This window comes from Anopheles maculipalpis, chromosome 3RL (genome assembly GCF_943734695.1).
Source record: "Anopheles maculipalpis chromosome 3RL, idAnoMacuDA_375_x, whole genome shotgun sequence".
NCBI classification, from domain to species: Eukaryota; Metazoa; Arthropoda; class Insecta; order Diptera; family Culicidae; genus Anopheles; species Anopheles maculipalpis.
The window spans coordinates 90,822,558-90,842,564 of record NC_064872.1 but is presented as its reverse complement, the minus strand read 5'-3'; the positions used below and the strand labels follow the sequence as shown (position 1 = coordinate 90,842,564).

General features: G+C 46.5%; 3 protein-coding genes across 3 annotated transcripts in view; all 3 read right to left on the bottom strand.

Annotated features, from left to right (window-relative positions):
• Nucleotides 1–376: 376 nt before the first annotated feature.
• LOC126563601 (protein tumorous imaginal discs, mitochondrial) lies at nucleotides 377–2,542 on the bottom strand. Its single transcript, XM_050220246.1, has 5 exons — nucleotides 2,241–2,542; nucleotides 1,926–2,137; nucleotides 1,235–1,842; nucleotides 879–1,158; nucleotides 377–802 (listed from the first exon to the last, which is right to left on the bottom strand). Exons 1-5 carry the CDS (start codon nucleotides 2,470–2,472, stop codon nucleotides 377–379), a joined length of 1,758 nt encoding a protein of 585 aa, XP_050076203.1. The 5' UTR covers nucleotides 2,473–2,542.
• A 1,985-nt stretch (nucleotides 2,543–4,527) lies between these two features.
• Nucleotides 4,528–8,307, bottom strand: LOC126563091 (uncharacterized). The gene is made up of 3 exons (XM_050219706.1): nucleotides 8,065–8,307; nucleotides 4,760–4,961; nucleotides 4,528–4,675 (listed from the first exon to the last, which is right to left on the bottom strand). The coding sequence occupies exons 1-3, from the start codon at nucleotides 8,270–8,272 to the stop codon at nucleotides 4,528–4,530; spliced, it is 558 nt and encodes a 185-aa protein (XP_050075663.1). The 5' UTR covers nucleotides 8,273–8,307.
• Nucleotides 8,308–12,957: 4,650 nt separating this feature from the next.
• Nucleotides 12,958–20,007, bottom strand: part of LOC126563475 (titin) — a 136,839-nt gene continuing 129,789 nt past the window's right edge. The window contains 8 exon segments of the mRNA XM_050220120.1: nucleotides 12,958–13,183; nucleotides 13,254–13,559; nucleotides 13,734–14,033; nucleotides 14,474–15,801; nucleotides 15,879–16,020; nucleotides 16,086–18,869; nucleotides 18,948–19,040; nucleotides 19,108–19,137. Coding sequence (XP_050076077.1) covers nucleotides 12,999–13,183; nucleotides 13,254–13,559; nucleotides 13,734–14,033; nucleotides 14,474–15,801; nucleotides 15,879–16,020; nucleotides 16,086–18,869; nucleotides 18,948–19,040; nucleotides 19,108–19,137 — 5,168 coding nt within the window. The 3' untranslated portion in view covers nucleotides 12,958–12,998.

The following is a 20,007-nucleotide window of genomic DNA, read 5'->3' as shown; positions in this document are numbered from 1 at the left end:
AATTGCTGCTACGCGTCTTGGCCGCTTCCTCCTCGTCTTTTGTCTTTGGCGTGGCGATGTCCTCACCACCGGACGACGTTGGAAGCGGTTTACGATCTTTCAGCGCTTCACGCACTATATCCGTTAGCTCTTGCGGTTCCGAATAGCACACCTTACCACCTGGAACGGTCCGATTGATATGGAAAGATTAAATTAAACACGAACAACCATCGGTAGAAGAGAAAGAATCAAACAACGATCGTTAAGGGTGGTTGTTGTTGGTTGTTTATTGATTCAAATTTCAACGTCTTTTTTGGTTGGATTTTTTAATCTATCACCAATAACACCCCTTAACACCGCTTAACAATCGTTGTTTGACGAAGGCTGCGGCGGCGGTTTAGGCCTCATCGAGCGGGCTTGTCACATCCTTGTAGCCTCCCCGAGCTACTCTTTGCCGTTCGAGTGCTTCCAGCCGTTCTCGTTCGTAACGGGCGTTCGTCTGCTGGTTCGTGTAGTACACAAACCAACCCATCACAAGCAGTGCCCCAAGGGCGTAGTAAAAGCGTGAATCCAACCGCTCCTTACGATATTCATGCGTATCGGTTGGATCGTGCGGTTTGTATGTATCGTAACCTTCTTCATCACGAGCGCCCTGCGTATGTTTGTCGGATACGTTCGATGAGGACCATGAAGAGGATGACCGAGAGGAGGATGTGGATGAACTGCTGCTAGAATCTGAACCGGAAGTGGATGACTTACCGTCCGTTTTAAACGTTACGCCCATGATCTGTCCTGGTGTATCATCTTCGAGTTCTGCATATGCCTGTAAATGGGAGCAAAAAACAGTTTTCCAACGTTAAGAACGAGCGACAATACATCCTCCCGGCCCGATCACGTACCTGTATAAGCGCCTTTTGCTTAGGCGTAAGCTTAGTTGGAATTTGAATTTTCAAATGTACATAATGATTGCCGCTGCCGTAACTGTTCACCCGCTTCAAACCCTTCCCAGTAAGTGTGATTCGAGCGTGCGACGAGGTTCCGGGCGTAATTTGAATCGTCTGATCCTCGTACACACCCTGGACGCGTATCGTGCCACCGAGTATCGCCTGTGAGAGTGAAATGTTCGCGTCCGTGTGCACATCAGCTCCATCCCTTCGGAAGTAGCGGCTTTTTTCAACTCTATTTGGACAGGGGAAAAACCAAATCTGGATTACTTTTCCACGTCCGAAATTTTTTTTTCCACTGTTACACGTACCTAAATGTAATGAAAATCTCCTTGCTTCCAACGTTCATCCGAACCGTCTGTCCATCCTCGATTCCGGCCGGCACCGGCACAGTTACCCGCTTTCTCTGTACAGTCTGTCCCTTGCCGCCACACTCCAGGCAAGGGTACTTGATGTACATCCTCGTGCCCTGACAGTAGCGACAGGTCGAGCGCATCACAAACGGTCCCGTTGAAATCGTTTCCATACCGGTACCGTTACAGTACTGACACTTGCCTGGCTTGGTGCCCGGTTCGCACCGTGAGCCCGTACACTTTGGGCACGTATCGACCACATTCACATCGATGTCCTTGTTAACACCCCGTGCCGCCTGGGCAAAGGTAAGATTCATCATGACCTCCTGTGCACCGCCGAACCCAAACTTGGAATCGCTAAAATCGTCAAAGCCCGTCTGAAAGCCACCGTCGCCAAAAATCTTCCGGAACAGTTCCTCCGGATCGATTGTCGAACGGAACTGCCAGTTTTGGGAGAATCCTTGCGGTCCCGCACCCGGGCCGGGACCAGCACCCGACCGACCCATCTGTTCGGAAGTTTGTCCGAATGTGTCATACTCACGGCGCTTCGTTTCATCGCTCAGAACCTACAAAGAAATCGAGTCACATTAGGTTTTCTGTTTCATTATGTAATACGCCTTGCGGATACGTCGCGGACTCGCTAGCTCACCTCATACGCTTCGGAAACTTCTTGAAATTTCTTCCCCGCATTCGGATCGTCCTTGTTTGTGTCGGGATGGTACTTTTTCGCCAGCTGATAGTACGCCTTTTTTATTTCCTTCGGTGACGCGTTTTTTGTCACCCCGAGCGTACTGTAATAGTCCTTTTTGTGCAGAATGTTAGAAGTGTAGAACGACCGCGTGCTCTGCAGTGCTGTACTGTCTGGAAGAGGGAGTGTGGTAATGGTTGTGGTTAGAAAAGAAGCATTTCAGACAGGTGCTCTTCGGAGAATGATGTAATAGGGATGCAATTTGCCGCAACTTACATCTGGAGGAACTCGGCGACGGTCGCTGGAGACGATGGTTGCTGGTGGTCGCCGGTGTGAACAAGTGTCGGCTGATGATGGGTTGCTGGTTCGCGATGATGCAATTGCACGCACCCACCGCGGCAACCGCTGGAATGGCCACACCAATCGATGTAGATCGGGCCGGGAATCTGTTGTTTAGAAAGCCAAAACCTTTCGGTGAGAAAATTTGCAGTATTCCACGCGAACCCATTTTCTCCCGGAAGGTTCGATATTTTTTCGGTGTGTTTTTGTCTGTCGGAAGGAACTGTCAAATTGGATTTGCTCATTTTGACAGGAAAGCACGAAGTTTTCCGAACGGAGGGATGTATGAGAATGGGAATCCTTTTTGTACAATAAGCAACAGTTTGCTTCCAGTTGGTGATTGTTTTGGTGTTTTTGAAAAAAAAAACTGATGAAAAACTTTATTCAAAGTCTTTTTTTGGTATAAGTACTAATCATTTAACGAACATAATGAATAAATTGAAATGTCGATAAATAACGAACGCCCATAGTGCAAAGTTATATGTCTACATTGGATAGTTGAAAGGCTCAGTTTTTTCAACAAACAAAGAATTTTAAATTTTTTATGCATTTCCCCGAGGCTGTGATGCAAATTACTATTTGCAGTGCAATATCTGACAATCTTTTACGATGTTAGACAGGAACCTGGAGCCAAATGCTCGGCTGTTGAGCCGCCGGTTTGAATTTAAAAACCGCAACAGCACCAGGATGCTTGACGTTGTGATAACAAGGATAACGATGCATACCAAAGTTTTTTGAATGTGTTTAGTATTCTATGCAGCACGGCGTCATTCATTCGAGCGCAGGAGACTGATCAGTCGTCGTGGTAGTACTGAAGCGTCATAATTGTTCGCCTTTTTTCGATAATTTAGTCTAGTAACGAGGGATTGTGCTACGCTGTGAACGTGTGAAAACATAACAGGCCTGCCTATTGTGGGTATAAAAACCAAATACCTCTTGGTTCGGAAAAAGCTATAGTTAAAATCACTTGTGTTAATCCTGCTTAGTCATTGTGGTGGAAGTGCTAATCGTTGTCCCTTGTAATAAACAGGAGCTACAGGCTGGTTATCTTGATAGCAGATATTCTAAACGCCCGAAAGCTGTAGCAGCGAAAGAACATGTGTACCATTTTCCGAAACAAAATGGTGAACAGGTAACATCAAGTTGAGTGCCGATTCTGCCAACAACGTGTGGGTGGGCGATTATTGTTTCCGTATGGCCATTCTTATCGGTGAACGGGGAAGGAGATGAATACATCGCTAGATGTGAACAAGTGTGAGTGAAAGTGATTCTAGATGGCATGTAGATAAGGATTTGCTTAATGCATGTACCAATTCGTTTGATGCGCGCTGTGATTTTGGACGGTCAATGGTTGGATTACGCTCATTAAATTAGTTGTTTCGGTATGGTTAGAAGAAAAAAATTAATCGGCGATAAACAGCGATCTTAAGGCGCCCTGCTGATTAATCAGTGCGTGTGATAAGTGAGCATTTGTGCTATGGTCGAAAATGCGTGCGAAAAAGAAATCTCCCCGAACCACGTGGTTTGGTATATCTCTCGGAGGGTCAGTGGCCTGTTTTGTTGAAATGGAAGAGAAAAAGAAAAGTCCTGAGACCACGTGGTCTCGGTTTTCCAGGCACGCCGGGTTTGTTCAAATGCGTGAAAAAGTAATCTCCTGTAACCACGAGGATTGGAGACAAAATTCGGTTCTTTAGCGTCAGTGTGGTGAAATTGGTTTTAAGCTGTGGCACGTATGCGTGAGTGTTTTAGTTTTAGCTAGTAATTATGTGCAATTAGTGAAGTAGTGTTTTTTTAATTAGTGTGAGTGAGTGTGATGTAAATAAAAGTGTCTTTTTTTGTCCATTCTCTGTCCCTCCCTCGAGATGGGATTGGTTAGTGTTTGTGTATATTTGTATATAGTTTATGTGTGTCGATAACCGAGCTGCAAGTTTTGCAAAATATGAGCTCCTATCAAACCTTAACCTTTATTCTTCTTATCAACTTACGCGCATCCTTTGCCAGCGGCCAATCTGCAAAACATACAGAGAGCAACATATCATCAGTTTCAGTAAAAGGTATTTATTCCTTTTATTTGATTTCCTATACACTTAAAACCTAAACGATTCCTCTTTATTGGTCGATTGCTTTCGGACTATGTACAAGGCAATAATTTACAACTAAACACCGGGGTAATTCCCGCTTATCGTTTCCTCCCCCCTCAAATACGAATACGCAATTTAGGGATTCAGTCTCGCAGGAACGGCCGTTGGTATCGATTGCAGTCTAATCGCTTGGCCAGTTGCTTGCAGAACTGCACGTCCCGCAAGTAATCGCCAAGGAACACGGACAGCAGGTACCACTGTTTCATGCCACTCGATTGCGATTTGTAGTTTCTATGAAATGGAAAGGAAATGCTCTAGTTAATAACCGTATCATGTGCGAAATGTTATCAAAATTCGCATTCATCGTTAAATTACTTCAAAATGTCCTCCCAGTCCGGTTGGTAGTTGTCTAGACGAGCACTGCTGACGGCATGAATACGGCACGGTTCCTCCTCGATACATGCTTTCGGTCCGAACTCGTGAAGAATTTTCCTTTCGGCCTGTACCACATCGATCGCTAGTCGTGACAGTTCCTCTGGATGCAGAGTCTCTCGGCGGCTGCGAGATTGGTAGGTTTCTGTGGGGAGAATGACAAAGATGAGAAACAAGTTGATGAAAAGTTCAAAGGCCTGTAGACATTTCCGTTAAGCTATGCTAGGTTGATCGAACCAGTTTTGGATTGATTTCTTCCTAAACCGGTAAGAAATTCTACATTTTTCTCATCTCCCCGCTTATTCCCCGCGTGTATTCACTTTCATTTTCCGCTGCATGTATTGCGTTTTAGCCACCCAAACGATGGAAAAAAGCCCAATTTGGAATTGACTCCGAAACCAATGCTGCTGTTCCTAATGTCGTGCCACACTCACACAGTTTAGTTCGAGCATCGAGTTTAAAGCATATTTATGCAATGCGCTTTTATTTTGATGCGATTACGTGATGCTTTTCGGTTGAGCAGCGTTGCCAGCTGTTGTCGCTTGCGTTTGCTCTTGGTCTTCGAAGATTCGATGCAAACGGTTTTAATGAGCAGCAAAATACGCCACATAGGGTAGGCCGGGTTGCAGTAGGAACAAAGCCCACCACCAGGAATGGAGAAATTAGTGCTGGCTAGTTAAAACGCCTCGAAGCGCGCTGAGTAGTGAAGCGCTGTTAGATTTACTTTCTTTTACAAAACAAAAAAAGGCCATTTTTGTGCGCCAATAAGGAAATGACAACTGATTTTTTTCCACATTATTACACTTTTCCTTTACCTTAGCCCTTCTTAAAGTCACGTGTGCGAAACCAATTCAATGACGATCGGAAGATCGGTAATGCTCGGCGATGTGGATTTCGTTTAGTTTTCAACGGGTGAATTAATGAATAGCGAGAGAGAGAGAGAGAGAGAGAGAGAGAGAGAGAGAGCGAGAGAGAGAGAGAGAGAGAGAGAGCGAGAGAGAGAGAGAGAGAGAGAGAGTAGGAAAGAGAGGCTTCCTGTAGTGAGCCACCTGTGCGCCTTAATGGGTGACGATAATTGACAGATCGACAGCGAAGGCATTAGGAGAATGTAAAAAAAATGTTGCAAAAACCACCGGCGGTAGCACGATTAATGGATCCAATTTTTTACTCTGCCTCCAGGGAATGGAATTTCAACTCCAGTGAGTGTCCGATGAAAAGGAGATACTATTGTCCCCGTAATCGATCCGGAATGTTCGGTATAAACTTTAGCTATCTTAAGTAGAGAAGTCTTCATTCAAGTCGCATCGCAAGTATGTGTAAACCATGCCAAGTCATCAACTCCGATTGGGGGATTCGTCTTGATATAGTACTAACCGAACTGATCTTTCATGCATAATAACTTAGCTATCAAAACTCATTTGGATCGTTATCCCTTGTATTAAACCAACAATTGAAGTAAGTCATAGAAGCCAGAAAGGTCGGACGAAGACCTTCTGGTGTAGTAGTCCTTTAGTGCCCTACCTTCAACCCACCTTGAAGCTTTTAAAGACCCTGACATGGCGGTCTTAGCTCCTCCAATGAAAAATAAAACATCCCATTAAGCTTCCTCCTACTTATGGCTGTCAACTGACCGTGAGTTGCAGAAGGACACACTCCACCACAAACGAGACTTCACAAAAATTCGTTCTCCTACCCTTATTTGCTCCATTCCAGGAATCCGTTTCCCTGTGCTGAGTAATTGGGCCCACAAATAAAAGAAAAGCAAATTGCCCAACTACCGGACGACCTTCCGTTACTTTCGGCTGTGGACTCTCGACAGGGGTTCAATTCACACCCTTGGGAACTCTCGGGATCATTACACAGGGTGTTGTGTGCCGATTTACAGTTATTACTCCTCACAACTGGTCAGTGAAATATTTTAACGAGTTTTTTGTTCCACTCTTGCGCGGAACCATGTCTCAGTATGAGGCATACAAACACACATCCAAACAGAGTATGCACATGTTTCATCGGTTTTCATCATCGCTCTCGACAAGGGGCAAAATAAGGCCACGCAGTCGGGTCATATCAGAGGCTGGCTGACCGAAATGGCTCGCTTCCTGCGTACGGTACGAAAATAAAAAAAATTTACGGTAAAATGTTTCGAACCATCAACGACCGCTCTCCAGTTTGCACGGACGAAGGTGAGTTTCAAAATATGGCTTCGAAAAAAAAAAACCCGGCACACGCCCAGCTCACTGGCAACGGTTCGTGGAGCACGCGGAATCGATGCATCATTATCGCGATCTACCGCATGTCATTTCGCTGCAACGGGACTCGAAGTTTCGTCCACGAACCGAAACTCCCCTCCTGCAGGCGGCGCGACCAACCGCAAACAAATCGCCTTTTTGTTGTTGTAGCTGCTGTTTAAATTTACCACGATGCGCCGTATGTACCGCGAAGAAAAGCGTAAGTAAGTGAGATGAGCGATCGTTTTTGTGTGTGCGTGTGTGGTTTTTTTTTGCTTGTGCGCATCTTGTGAAGCCATCAAAATGTGGGTCAAGTGGTCAACCTCGGTTGGGCTCCTTCGGCGCAGTAAGTCAGTGAGGCAAACACGAAACCCCCAAAATAGTTTCTTGCTTCTCCTGAACGCTGTTGCTATTTATAATGGCCGGTAAAAGTTCAAAATAAAGCTAATATATAAGAGCAGAGTGGACAGAAGACTGTGCGCTTTAAAACTGGAAATGTGAAGTGGACGATGATAGAGAGATTCGACTATTGAATAAGCCATCATCGGCGATATGAGATGCGTATCGAGGATCGCCGGTTTACCTTGAGGACAAGGTGAGATGTCAGAAATTGTTTGATCGATTGTAGCATCTGCTGATGCAATGCCCAAGATACCGAAAGTGGTTCTGAACATGATTAGTGCTTGTTTTGGTGCTAGTTTATACACAAAAAGGGCACCACTGGCAACTTCAAGGAAAAGCTGGTCTTTTTCAGCTCGTCCCTAAGGCCGCGTTTGATTAGATTTCTATTTTCAACAAGCTGTTCGTGCTTAATTAGTGCTAACCTTACAGCGCTTAAATTTGGCGTGCACTACTGACACGGTGCGTTAACAAAAAATGTCCTTACAAGAGTCTGAAATGCGAACCTCTAACCTCAGGGGCAATTACACGACCGCAGGCGAGGCATCGAAGCGTGTAGATCACGCTGTCTATTGTTCTATCGCGTGCGATGACCTTCCGTGGCGGAGTGGCGTTACTTACTTGGGTTTAGTGAGTAGGCAAGTTTTTTAGCAAAGTTTGCCAATCGAACGGAGAGAATGATCACGGGGAAGCCGATCAGCTGAACCGGCAGCTCGAACAGTGGCTCCTGAGCTTGCACCAATGATCTTCGCTCGTTGAAGTCGCTTGAGGAGAGTAGAACGAAGAGGAAAAAGTAGGCAGCGACCGGTAGTATGTTGAGCAGCTTCATCGTTAATGGCAACACGGGATGTATTTGTCTACGAATACGCACAAGAACACTACTGGCGCCACCAATCAGCACTGGTTTAAACAAAAAAAAAAAAAGGCACACTGAGGTTTTGGGTGACAGGAAATAACGCAATCCCGGCTGATGAGATCACTGGTGGGTTTTGTTTGGTTTCTGCACGAGTTTGTTTTCCTTCACCTTTCGCTCCACGCAGATGCAAATATCTGTCACTAGTTTATGTAAGCATTGGCTGCGTCGTCGTCATTACCGGCTGCAAAATAATGCAATCCCACTTATCAGGTCAGGTTATCTGATTCGCGGCACTAACTCTCGCACACATACACACACACACAAGCACGTTAAAAAAACCCACTTGCTTAAAAGCAGAAAGATAAAGCAGCAGGATCGTCGTTTGCACCACTGTCCGCGTCTAAATCGTCGTTATGCGAAGGGAAAATGCGCCTTAAAGTTTGACCGTTCGCGCTTATGCGTTTATGCGTCTGGTGGCACCGTTGGCCAAGTGGATACTGACTACGGTACGGTGCCGCTGTGTGCCCCGAAACCAGCGCAACGAAACCGAAAACAGAGTAAAAGCAACGCAGTAAGAAGAAGCGGGAAAGGTTCGTCGCTTTGCTCTCTCGCGCAAGTCTTTTGATGTAATGCTGCTGCCCATTGAAACGCTGTTGCTGCTGCTGGAAGGGGAGAAACCGAGGCGTTTGGAGCGGAGAGCTTTTATGAGAGGCTTGTTTTGTTGTTGCCTGCCTTTTCTTCTTCTTCTTCCTCTTCTATTCGGTGGGGCTTGTTCCCACATCAGCCAACCGCAGCAATAGTGCATATGGGGGGGACGCCTATCGCCAAGGTATGCTCGCATGCACTCCATGTGCAGCCGCAGCCACCTTCGATGGCGACTGTGGATGAAAGTGTAAGTACAGTGGTGGATAAAACATTTGGTGCACTAGTGTTAGTTTGCGCATGTGTGATCGTTTGTTTAATAATTTGGCACATTCTAGAAGCGGGAAGTTAATTCGGGGATATTTTAAAAGCGCATAATGGAACTTAATCTTTCACCCTGCACTGTAAACGGTACGCATTGGGTTAGGGGTTACTGCTTCGATTGGGTGGGTGAGTTCATACTTCAAGTAATGGTTGGTCTTTCTCGCATATTCGCCCTACTGTTTTGGAGCCTTTTTTTTTCTTAGTTCAGTCAGTCGGTCGGTAGGTCTTGCTAGCACGTTTAGTCGTCCCCCTTTGTGAGCAACCTACGACACAGTTCGCTACAACCCTCCACATCTAGGTGGGAGAAGCCGGTTGAGTAACATGTGTACTTGCTTGCAGATTGAGCCAATCCTTCGGACCGGTCCAGCATGCCCGAGAGAGGTATCTTGGAGCGCTCCCTCGCAGACCTAACCAAGCTTTAAAGTAGCACCCAAACAAAACGACCTCGACGATGATGACGATCTGTTTTTTCCCTGTTTATTGTCGTTGTCTACACAAGTACTAGCGGTGTACTTTCGTGATCTCCAACAATCTCGTTCGAATTCACCAAACGAAATCTGGATCGTGTGAAAGAGCGCGAATGAGGGAATTTGTTTGCGCGCTCAGAATATAGCGCGCCTTCCCCATGTTGGCGGGTTGAGCAATTTGATGCGCCTAACGAGCGTGCTTTAAGGGGTGGCTTCAGTAAGAGAGTCAGGTTATCTAACTTCTAGGAAGTCTTGGGATGGAGGCAAAAATGTCACCCCTATTATGGTGGTAAATCATCTATTGATAATGGCAATTTAAGAGGCAGACTGTTGAATCATCAGTTAATTTCTTTTTTCTGTGCAGCAAGCACTTGTTTGTGTATGTCGTTAAGGAAGGTGGTTGCAGTCCTTTTTCTGTAATGTGTTACAGACGAATTTGTACACGCCTGAAGGTATGCAATATGTTTATTCAGCCTCTATGTATGGGATGGAACCTTGAAGAATAAGTAGTAATGAATATTTAATTTGTGGCATGAATTATCCATAAATATGAAACCCCTTCGAAACATAACACAAAAATAAAACAAAACACAACATAATAACAAGACAAGAAGAAGAAAAAAAGCAAAACAATCAATCAACGGTTTATCGAAAAGTGGGTTACAAGTGAAGCAATTGTAAGCATGTAAAAGAAGGAGTTGTTAAATCATTGCTTACCCGTTTACATCGCATCGTCTCCTAAACTGTACATCGACCTAAAACATTCGGTTGGGAAAGATGACGAAGAAGCGAAAAAACAAAAATCCTCACCACACCGTGTCGAACAAATTATGCATATAATAAACGCACTGTCTGAAGAGTGGCGAGTGTGGGGTGTCCTCCCCTGTACGACGTCGACGAATGGGGCCCTATCAGTTTAATACACGATTGGTCCGCGCATTATGACACAGATTATATTGTTGTTGTACGCCCGCTTATGTAATGGATTGGCTGACAAGTCTGAGCTATTTTTCGCCTTTCGCCAACACTCGTCTTCATGCGAACGATGTGCTTAAGTAGTTTTGTTTGGTGTTTAGTCAAAAGGTGGATTGATGCTACTACGCTTCAACGCTGCCCGTCTCGTGCGGGCACTCGCTATTAGATGGGACAATGAAGCAGCAAGAAGAATGCTAAAATTGAACCACTAGCGAGAGGGGAGCGAATGGGTCGATTTGGTGGGCAGGTTGTTGATTTAATTGAAAATTTTTCGATTAACCTTCTCCCCGTGCCTGTTTGCCTACGTGCACGTTCGATCGCGCGCTTCGGAGAAAGAGAGAGAGAGAGAGAGCGAGACGGTGTGTATGCATCTGTGGTTAGCTACCAAATACCGCACGCAAAAAAGCGGGCTGTGAACCAGCGCGCGAAGCATATTATGCAATAATTGCCACACTATTAGCGCGCCGCATAACCACGAGCATGAGCATGATGCACACCGGTGCCCAGGACCAAAACCAAAGGTGATAATGTGCTGTACAAATAGTGCAACAACACCAACTATCAATCCGTATCGGTACATCGCTGTGTGGGCGAGGAATTTTGCTCGATTTTCGTGCGTGACATTGAACTTCTTCGATTTGGGTCACACGCCTCCGTGGGTTTGTGGTTGTGTGTGTGTGTGTGCGGTTGCGCAACAGGTGGATAAGCAGTCAAGTAGTACGATATCGTTGGGCGGGTGGGTCGATGTGTCGGAGTAGGTTAGTGGTGCAAGTCACGTAAGCTAGCAATTGCCGGTTGAATGTTTACCACTTTGACGAACCTGGTGTTGGGCGTGTGGGAAATCCCTCTTCGGCATGAACTCTTCGTCATGTGTCATGTCATCACGACCTTCTGTGATTGTAGTGAGACGAAGCGAATGGATTGTAATATGATGAGTAAAGAGAAGTTTTTAACTGCGCTCTCGTAGCGTTAAATGATGGTCAAGAAGATTACTGATCGCCTGAAATTATGCAATCTACCCGATTCGGTGACTCTTTCTTATGAACGCGTTAAAATCAGGACAACCTCCTTTGAATAATAGTTTAAAAAAATATTTTATTCAACACACAGTGTAAAAATCGTTTCAACATGCTATAATAGCGTTTTGCTTTGGTTCTTCAACGAAAATATAAACATGACAGAAATAGAAAACATTCGTTTCAAATAAACCATCTCTCTCCCGTTCCTGCTTTCTGTGTTTCCTTTGTTCAATGTTTCCCCCTTACTGTGGTCGTTTAAGAATTCAACATTAGATCAGATAGATAAATTTGATAAAGAAAGTAGAGTTGTTCTCGTCTCGGATTTTATGCTTTTCCGTATTGATTCGTTAGTTTTGTTTTTTTGTTTTGCTCTCGCTTAGCCCCTGGCCTAATTCCAAACCCGGCCCGATGAGGGATAACATTCGCACCAATGTTATCCCCCTTCGGACGCGAGAAATTGAATTCGATGGGACCATGCAGTCCAGTGGAGTAGCAGTAGCAGTACGAAGCAGTACAAATGTGTTCCAACGCAGCCAGGCAGCAGATAGGTCCTGCTCGTTGCCCTGTCGTGTTGCTGCGTTGTCGTTGCCGGCGCATTATACCGGCGAAAATTAGTCGAGTGTTGTGTTGTTTTCCTCTAATCATCTATACATTTATACGATTATAGTAAGCGTCTAATCACTCCCCCCCCCCCCCCACTCCATGCACAAGGAGCTTCACCTCCGGGGATAGTGGATAAGGTGATGCTGTGTGCACAGTAGTGTGAGAGTGTGCCTTCGCCTTACCATTTTTCGCTTCATCTCAAGTTTCTACATATGTCGTGCAATAGTACGGCCTGTCCTCCGTTGGGACAGATTCACTGCTGTTGCTTTAATTTGCTCTTGTATCACAGTTCCATGAAGATTCTTACAGTTTTTCCCCGACCTATTGTTGAGTTTCTTTTATTTTGGGACAGGTTGGGACGCAAGGGTAGCATAGGACGTTCGTATATAGACATCTTCGGGTTTGAGCAACATTTATACACACATGCACATAGCGTTTAATAACGGTTGAACGGTCCCACCAGTATGATCTGGGTTGAGAAGCATGGAACGTGTGTTCATCACATCCGGATGAACAAAATTGTAAGGTTAATTGAAGGGTTGCGTCTATCGTGTCACCACTTCTCCTCATCTAATCATTAGCAGCAATATACATCTACGTCAGCGCCGTCTAATATGTAGCGGCTGACGATAGTTTTTATGGGAAAGTTGTAACTGGGGTGCGCTCTCTTTACTTGAAGAGATTCTTCGCGTTGACCCATAGTTTGAAGAAATATTCACTTCGCCTCAGAAGCTTATGGCGAGCGTAGCTGTTAATGTCTGCCGTCATGTTGTGTTCCCGTAGCCAGGACGAAGTGTTGGTGCCGGTCGGTTCTGAGAAGTCTCGCGTTGTTTCATCATGTACATCATCCGGAGCTGTAACGATTGGGACGATCGGCATCATGAACAAGGACCATCTCGGACAAGAACACAAGTCGATACTCACCAGCACCGAGCTGTACAGTGTACGGTTCCTCCGATTCTAGCGGATCACTGATGCCGACCTCGTTGCGAGCCATGATGCGGATCAGGTAGTCTTCGCTTTCCTGCAGATCCTTAATGTTGAAGGATTGACAGTCAGCCGCAACGCGCCCAACTTCCATCCACATCGTTTTCTTCGCGTTGCGGATGGCGATATTGTAGCCCTCGATCGGTGCACCACCGTCCGACTCTGGAATGCCCCACTCTACGATGTTGATGTTAGGTCCCAGGTAGCGTACCTCTAGTGGACCAGTTGGTGGAGACGGAACAGCTACGGGCGAGGAAAAAAAGAGATCGTCAGTTCAATTCCATTTCGAAGTCGGTTTAAAGAAAGAGGACAGTCAAGAAAATTAAGAACAGAAACGTATGCAAGATGAGATAGCATATAGAACATAGAGACAAAGAGAAAGGTAGTATATAAAATGTGGATAGGTTGGTATCTTACTGGCATGTGTCTTTAACACAACGCTCTCCGACACGGTGGGCGAACTTAGTCCGACCGCATTCTCCGCAAATATCCTAAACACCAGCTGAGTCTTTTCCTTCATATTATCCACACAGTACGACAAACAGTTGGACTCGAGCGTCTTGATCTTGGTCCACTGCTGTGCAGTTGTCAGTCGCTTCTCGATTATGTATCCAGTCACGTCGGAACCTCCGTTCGTTTCCGGTTGTTGCCATTCGAGCTTCACGCTCTTGCTGGTGACGTTTGTGATGCGCAGATTTCTTGGTGCAGATGGTGGAGCTGTAGTTGTAGTGTTGTTGACACACGTGGCACATGAGGACAAGTTCGATGTGGACGATTTGAATCGTGTGAAAGTGTTGAGAATAAAGTTAGAAACTTTGTGGTTTCAGATGTCTTAAGTTCGGAGTAAATTTTGAATTGTGAGTAATTTTAGTTGCATTTGCTTGTTTTTGTTGAGTGTCAGTGGGTCAGTGGGTCAAAGAGGTTTACATTTTGTGGTTTAGAGTCGGCTAGAGAGGTGGTCAGTAGGTTCAAATTTCTGATAGAATGATGTATACGATGTTTCTTGTTTAATTTCTTTAGATGAAATGATTCTAATGGTTGTTCTAATTTAAGGACATTGTACGTGGGACAATTGTTACAAACAAGCCAAGGCCACTAGACAATCATTAGCACACAATGCATAAGATCTCTGGTATTCGTTAGTTCATCATACTTACTGATTTCCTTTCCGGCCACAATGGATTCCACCGTCTGAAGTGGTTCACTCGCGCCAACCTTGTTATGGGCGGTAATCTTAAAGTCGTACGCCTTGTTCATTGCAAGATTCTCGATCAGTAGTGAAGTATCGGAGGAGTTGGTTGATCCAGCCACCTTCCATACCTTCTTCTTCGCTTCCTTTACCTCGACAACATACTCAGTGATCTTGCTGCCACCGTTCGATTCCGATGGTTGCCACATAAGCGTGAATGAGTTGCTTGTCATGCCCGATGTCTCAATGGGGCCACGCGGTTGCGATGGCGCTTCGATCGTTTGCTGGATCTTTACCGTCGCACTCTCCAGCGGTTCAGAACAACCGACCGGGTTCTGGGCAATGACGCGGAAGTGGTACTGTGTGCTATCGAGTAGCTTCTGGATGCAGTAAGACTTGATGTTACGCTGTACATCCGCCACCTTGATCCAGGCGTTCTTGTTCGCATCGTCACACTTCTCGATGGTGAATTGCGAAATTTCCAAACCACCATCATCGGATGGTGGTTTCCACTCGATGACCACTGCCTCGGGGCTAAGTTCGCGCACCACGATTGGTCCCTCCGGTTTGCTCGGCTTGTCGATCACCTTCAGCGTTAGCTCGACCGTTGCCGAACCGGCAGAATTACGCGCCTCCACTGTGTACTTGCCCGTGTGTGAGCGATCCAACGAACCGATTACAATGGTCGACGATTGACCAACGGTGACGAACGTGTGCTCGGCAGTGGAAGTCAGCTGCTCCTCCTCCCGATACCAGATCAGCTCCGGTGCCGGATAGCCGGTAAATTCGGCCACAACCTTCCACTCATCGCCTACACGCAGCTTCTGCACGATCTGCTTCTTCTCTACGGTTAGCGTCGGTTTTTCCTCGATCACAACTTGACAGCTGCTCTCAACACTGCCCACCTCGTTGGTAGCACGGCACGTGTACATGGCGCCACTCTCAATGGTGGTCGATTTAATCTGATATTTTGCAGAACCGTTCTCGTACGATACAACGTCCTGCTTGAGCGGTTGTCCATTGCGGAACCAGGCGACATCCGGTACGGGTACACCCGTCACGATGCAGTTCAGTGTGACGGACTGGCCAAGACCGACGTGCACATCCTTCAGGTGCTCGCTTACCGTTGGAGCTTCCTTCTGAATCGGTGCCACAATCTTGTAGTAGGGCGAGTTCGGCGATGCCGGACCCTTGCCCACCTCGTTGACGGCTGTGACACGGAATGTGTACTCGGAATTCTTTGTCAGCTTCGTCACGGTTGTAGTCGTTTCGGTAATGTTTGTAATCTCGGTCCATCTGGAAAAGAAAGAAAGAAATATCCAAAATTTTAGATATTGTAGTACAACTCCCTTTCAGTAACTGCTGGCACTTACTTCTGCTGGTTGTTTTGCTGGTACTCAAGCACGTACTGCGTGATTGGGCTGTTTCCATCGTCGCTCGGTGCCTTCCAGAACAGTGTAATGGAATCGTCCGTAATGAGCGTCGCTTCCGGTGTTTCTGGAGCTCCCGGTTGTTCTGAAAACGGTTCAATACATTGTTAGTTTTACTGGCAACGCAAACGTACTGGGTCAAAAACTCACTTTTGATGACAAGCGTAAAGATAGCGCTGGCATCACCGCACTCATTCGTCAGCTTCAGCATGAACTCTCCAGCATCGACCTCAGCCGCACGCTTTATCGTCAAGCTAGCGGTCTCCTCGGTAACGGTCGAGACGAATTTGACCGAAGGAATGATGACTCGCTTGTTGACGCGCCATTCCGCTTCAGGCTTTGGTGTGGCGTTAAACTTCACACTGAACGTAACGTCTTCATCCTTGCGAATGACAAACGCTCGTGGACCGTCCTCGAAGATTGTCGGAGCAACCTTGATGATTTCGACCTTCAGCTTGGAAGAAGTTTTAGCATTCGATACGGTACACGTGTACTCATCCTCATCCTCCTCGACGGTGTTCTTGACGATTAGCTTGCGAATGTTTTTCTCCACAATGAGCTCGTACTTGCTGGAGGCAGTTATGATCTTGCTGTGGCGATACCACACCACATCGGCTGACTCGGAAAGTTCCACACTGAACACGGCGTCATTGTCGCGCGTGGTGAGGGTAACCTCTGGCAGGCGGCGTACAAAATCGACGACCGGCTTCTCTACAGTGAGCCGAGCCTTGGCACGCTGTTCACCTACCACGCACGTATACTCGCCGGCGTCCGCATCGACCGTCTTGTTAATCTTGAGCGTCTGTCGCTTACCGTCGATCGTTAACTGCACGTGTCCATTGAACGACAGTTCATCCTCGTTGCGGTACCAACGAACCAGTGCATCACCCTTGGTAAGCTCCAGCTCGAAGATGGCGTCTTCGCCACGAGCTACGGTAACATCGCGTGGTGCACTGATGATCTCCGGTGGAAGCTCAATTACCGACACCTCGGCCGAACATTCCTGATCAGCCAGCGCACAGGTGTATTCGCCTTCGTCGTGCACTGAAGTGTTACGTACGAAGAGCACACGCGATTTACCCTTCTTCGAGAACTCATACTTGCCGGTGGTTTCGACCAGCTTGCGGCCTTCCTTATACCACGTGACGTCTGCAGTCTCGGAGGTAATTTCAACCTCCAACACGGCGTGCTCTTTCTCCTTCGTTTCGACATCCTCAAGTTTACGCAGGAACTCGGGCTTGGCCTCAATGACGGTAAGAGTACATTCGGTCTGTTGATCCTTAACCGTACAGCGGTACACACCCGTGTCGTTGATTGTTGGGTTCTTAATGTTAAGTTTGTGCACCTTACCCTCCTGCACGATCATACGATGATCCATTCCACTGAGCTCTTTGCCGTTGTGGAACCATTTGGTGGAAACGGTATGTGAAGTTTCACACTCCAGTGTAACCGCCTTACTTTCCTCCACCGTGATTGTCTTCTTGAGCTTCTTCGTGAATGTAACCTTGTCGACCTCCACAGTAACGCGTGCACCATGCGATGCCTTACCGATCGTATTGGAAGCGATACACTTGTAGTTACCAGAGTCCTGTTCGGAATCTGCGTTGTTGATCAACAACTCAATGCTTTCGCCGTCGTACGCCTGCTTGACGCGTTTGGACGGTAGCAGCGTATTATTGTTGCGCAGCCAAAGGATCTCCGGCACTGGATTACCCGTCACTCTTGCCGGCAGCTTGATCGTAGCACCTTGTGGTACACTCTGCTCTTCGAAACGTTCCAAGAAGAGTGGCGCCTGTGGATTACCAACGTTGGACTCGTCCACCGTAAGGAAGGCACTCGTTTCGACGCTTCCAGCAGGGTTCTTTGCCTTAACCGTGTACTCGCCAGCATTGTCGTGTGTTGGTGCCACTAGCGTTACGGTGTACATGTTACGATCGGCTTGCGTAGGTACGTCCAATGCAACACCATTCTTGAACCACTGTACTTCCGGTGCTGGATTGCCGACGATCTGCGTGGACAGAATTACTGTCTCGCCCTGGCGGATCGTCATGCTCTTGAGCGGTTCCAAAATCTGAGGCGGCTCTTGCACTCCCGTCTTCACCTTGACCATGATGTCCAGGGACGACTCACCTTCACGGTTACGTGCGACCACCTGGTACGAACCTTCCTGTACCTTGTCGATGCCTTTGATGTGAACCACCGTGCAGTACATGTGCATATCCGACTCGACAACAACCTGCACATTGTCCTTGCTCTCTATCTCCACCCCGTTGTAGTACCAGAGAATATCCGGTTCTGGTACCGCCACGAGACGACACTCTAGCAGCACATCAGTGCCCGCATCGACGTACTGTGCCTTCGGTTTGCGTGAGAAAGTCGGCGGGATGCCTTCGAGAATGTCGGCTAGCGATGACTCACGAGACATGCTCTTGCGCGATAGCGTGGCAACGTCCGATCCGTGATCCGAGCTGAACGAATCAACGACCAGTTCGGTTGCACTAGAAGCAAAGCCAGCTATGTTCTTCGCGACACACGTGAATGTACCAGCATCTTCTGGGAAAACTTCGCGGATGATCAGCGTGGCCACGTTATCATCGTCGTAGTAGATCTGGAAGTCTTGCGACGGTTTAATGACGGCCGTCTGACGGAACCAGGTGATGGAGGGTCTCGGGAATCCTTCGACCTTGCACTCGAACTGCACCGTATAACCATCCTGAGTGGTGATCGGTTGCAGCTTCTCGATAATCTTCGGAGCGAGCGGCTTCTCACCAGGGCCTGGTTTCTCGAACACCGGCAGCTTGTCGATCTTCTCGTTCAACGTTTTCTGTACGTACTGTGGATAGGTGACTGCGTCCATCAGGTACTCCCGGCGGACGAAACCGCGCTCCTCGCACCAAGACCGTTTAACGTACCACCATTCAGAGTTACTGTGCTCTGTAGAATTGATAATAGAGAATTGTTTCAGAATTATTACAATTCAAGACAACTTTACATGCACCCCACAATACTAACCAATCACATAGACCTTCTCGCCTTCGACGATGTGAAGTGCTTCCTCGTTTTCGGCTTCCACGGCCTGGATACAGTACATATCATTGGCGTCTTCTGCAAATGACACACGGGAAAACAAGTGAGATAAAAACGCTTCAAAGAAGCAAGCCAGATAACTTACCTTCGCGTACAATTTTCAGCGATGCCGTTTCTAATGCAGCCATACAATGATGAGATGAGACAGAAATTATGAAACGAAATAATTACATTAATTTGCGAAAAAGACACATTTTATGCAATTTAAAAATGCAAACTGTAAATCGGAGAAGTAAAACTGTCAGTATCAATGCAAGAAAACTCAGGTTTTAGTGTACAGGTGAAGTAGGAATGGTAATAGTAGTAGAAGTAATAGTAGCAGTATTGTGAATAGTGAGCAATAGTTGCAGTCGTTTCTAGTCTACCAGGAACGCTGGGAGAGAGAATTAATCCAAAACCAATCACCACACGATAGGATTCACTCCGAAAGGATAGAGATAGAGTTGGAAGTAATAGATATAGAGTATAGGTATTGTAACAGGAAGAAGAGTAGAGAGTAGCCAATAGAGCAATAGTAGTAGCTGAAATCGAGCGTAATTATACAGTTGTGTTATGCGTGGTAGCTGTGCATAGTGCTGATGTGTATTTGCTTTGTACAATAGCTTGTGTTGTGCAAGATCCGAGTGCAGGTTTTGCTCAGTGTATGCTGAAAAGTAGAGTAGAAGTAGCGTTAGGCAGGCTGTAGACAGACTGGTGATGGTCGTTCACCGTGGTGCCACAAGTGAAAGATATCTAAATAAAAGTTTGCCTTGTGAAAGAAAGTGTTCCAGCTGGATGGAGAGTCGTTCAGTTTGCTAATATTTATAAATAAGCTTGTAAAGGACAGCATAGGAGCATAAGAGCTGGTAGCGATAGAAAAAGAAATGCTTTCACTTCCAAACCATTTGCCAGCAAGGAAAGAAAGTGTAAAGTGGAAATAATATAAGAAGAATAAAGACAGAGAGAGAGAGAGAGAGAGAGAGAGAGAGAGAAGGAGAAAGTGTCA

Excerpts from the sequence above, each read along its gene's own strand:
- LOC126563601 (XM_050220246.1), bottom strand. The coding sequence starts at position 2,472 with ATGGGTTCGCGTGGAATACTGCAAATTTTCTCACCGAAAGGTTTTGGC. Across the intron at positions 1,843-1,925 it reads AAGTTTCCGAAGCGTATGAG|GTTCTGAGCGATGAAACGAA; the intron begins GTGAGCTAGCGA and ends ATTTCTTTGTAG. Across the intron at positions 1,159-1,234 it reads GAGATTTTCATTACATTTAG|AGTTGAAAAAAGCCGCTACT; the intron begins GTACGTGTAACA and ends CTGTCCAAATAG.
- LOC126563091 (XM_050219706.1), bottom strand. The coding sequence starts at position 8,272 with ATGAAGCTGCTCAACATACTACCGGTCGCTGCCTACTTTTTCCTCTTC. Across the intron at positions 4,962-8,064 it reads TGCCTACTCACTAAACCCAA|AAACCTACCAATCTCGCAGC; the intron begins GTAAGTAACGCC and ends TTCTCCCCACAG. Across the intron at positions 4,676-4,759 it reads GACTGGGAGGACATTTTGAA|AAACTACAAATCGCAATCGA; the intron begins GTAATTTAACGA and ends TCCATTTCATAG.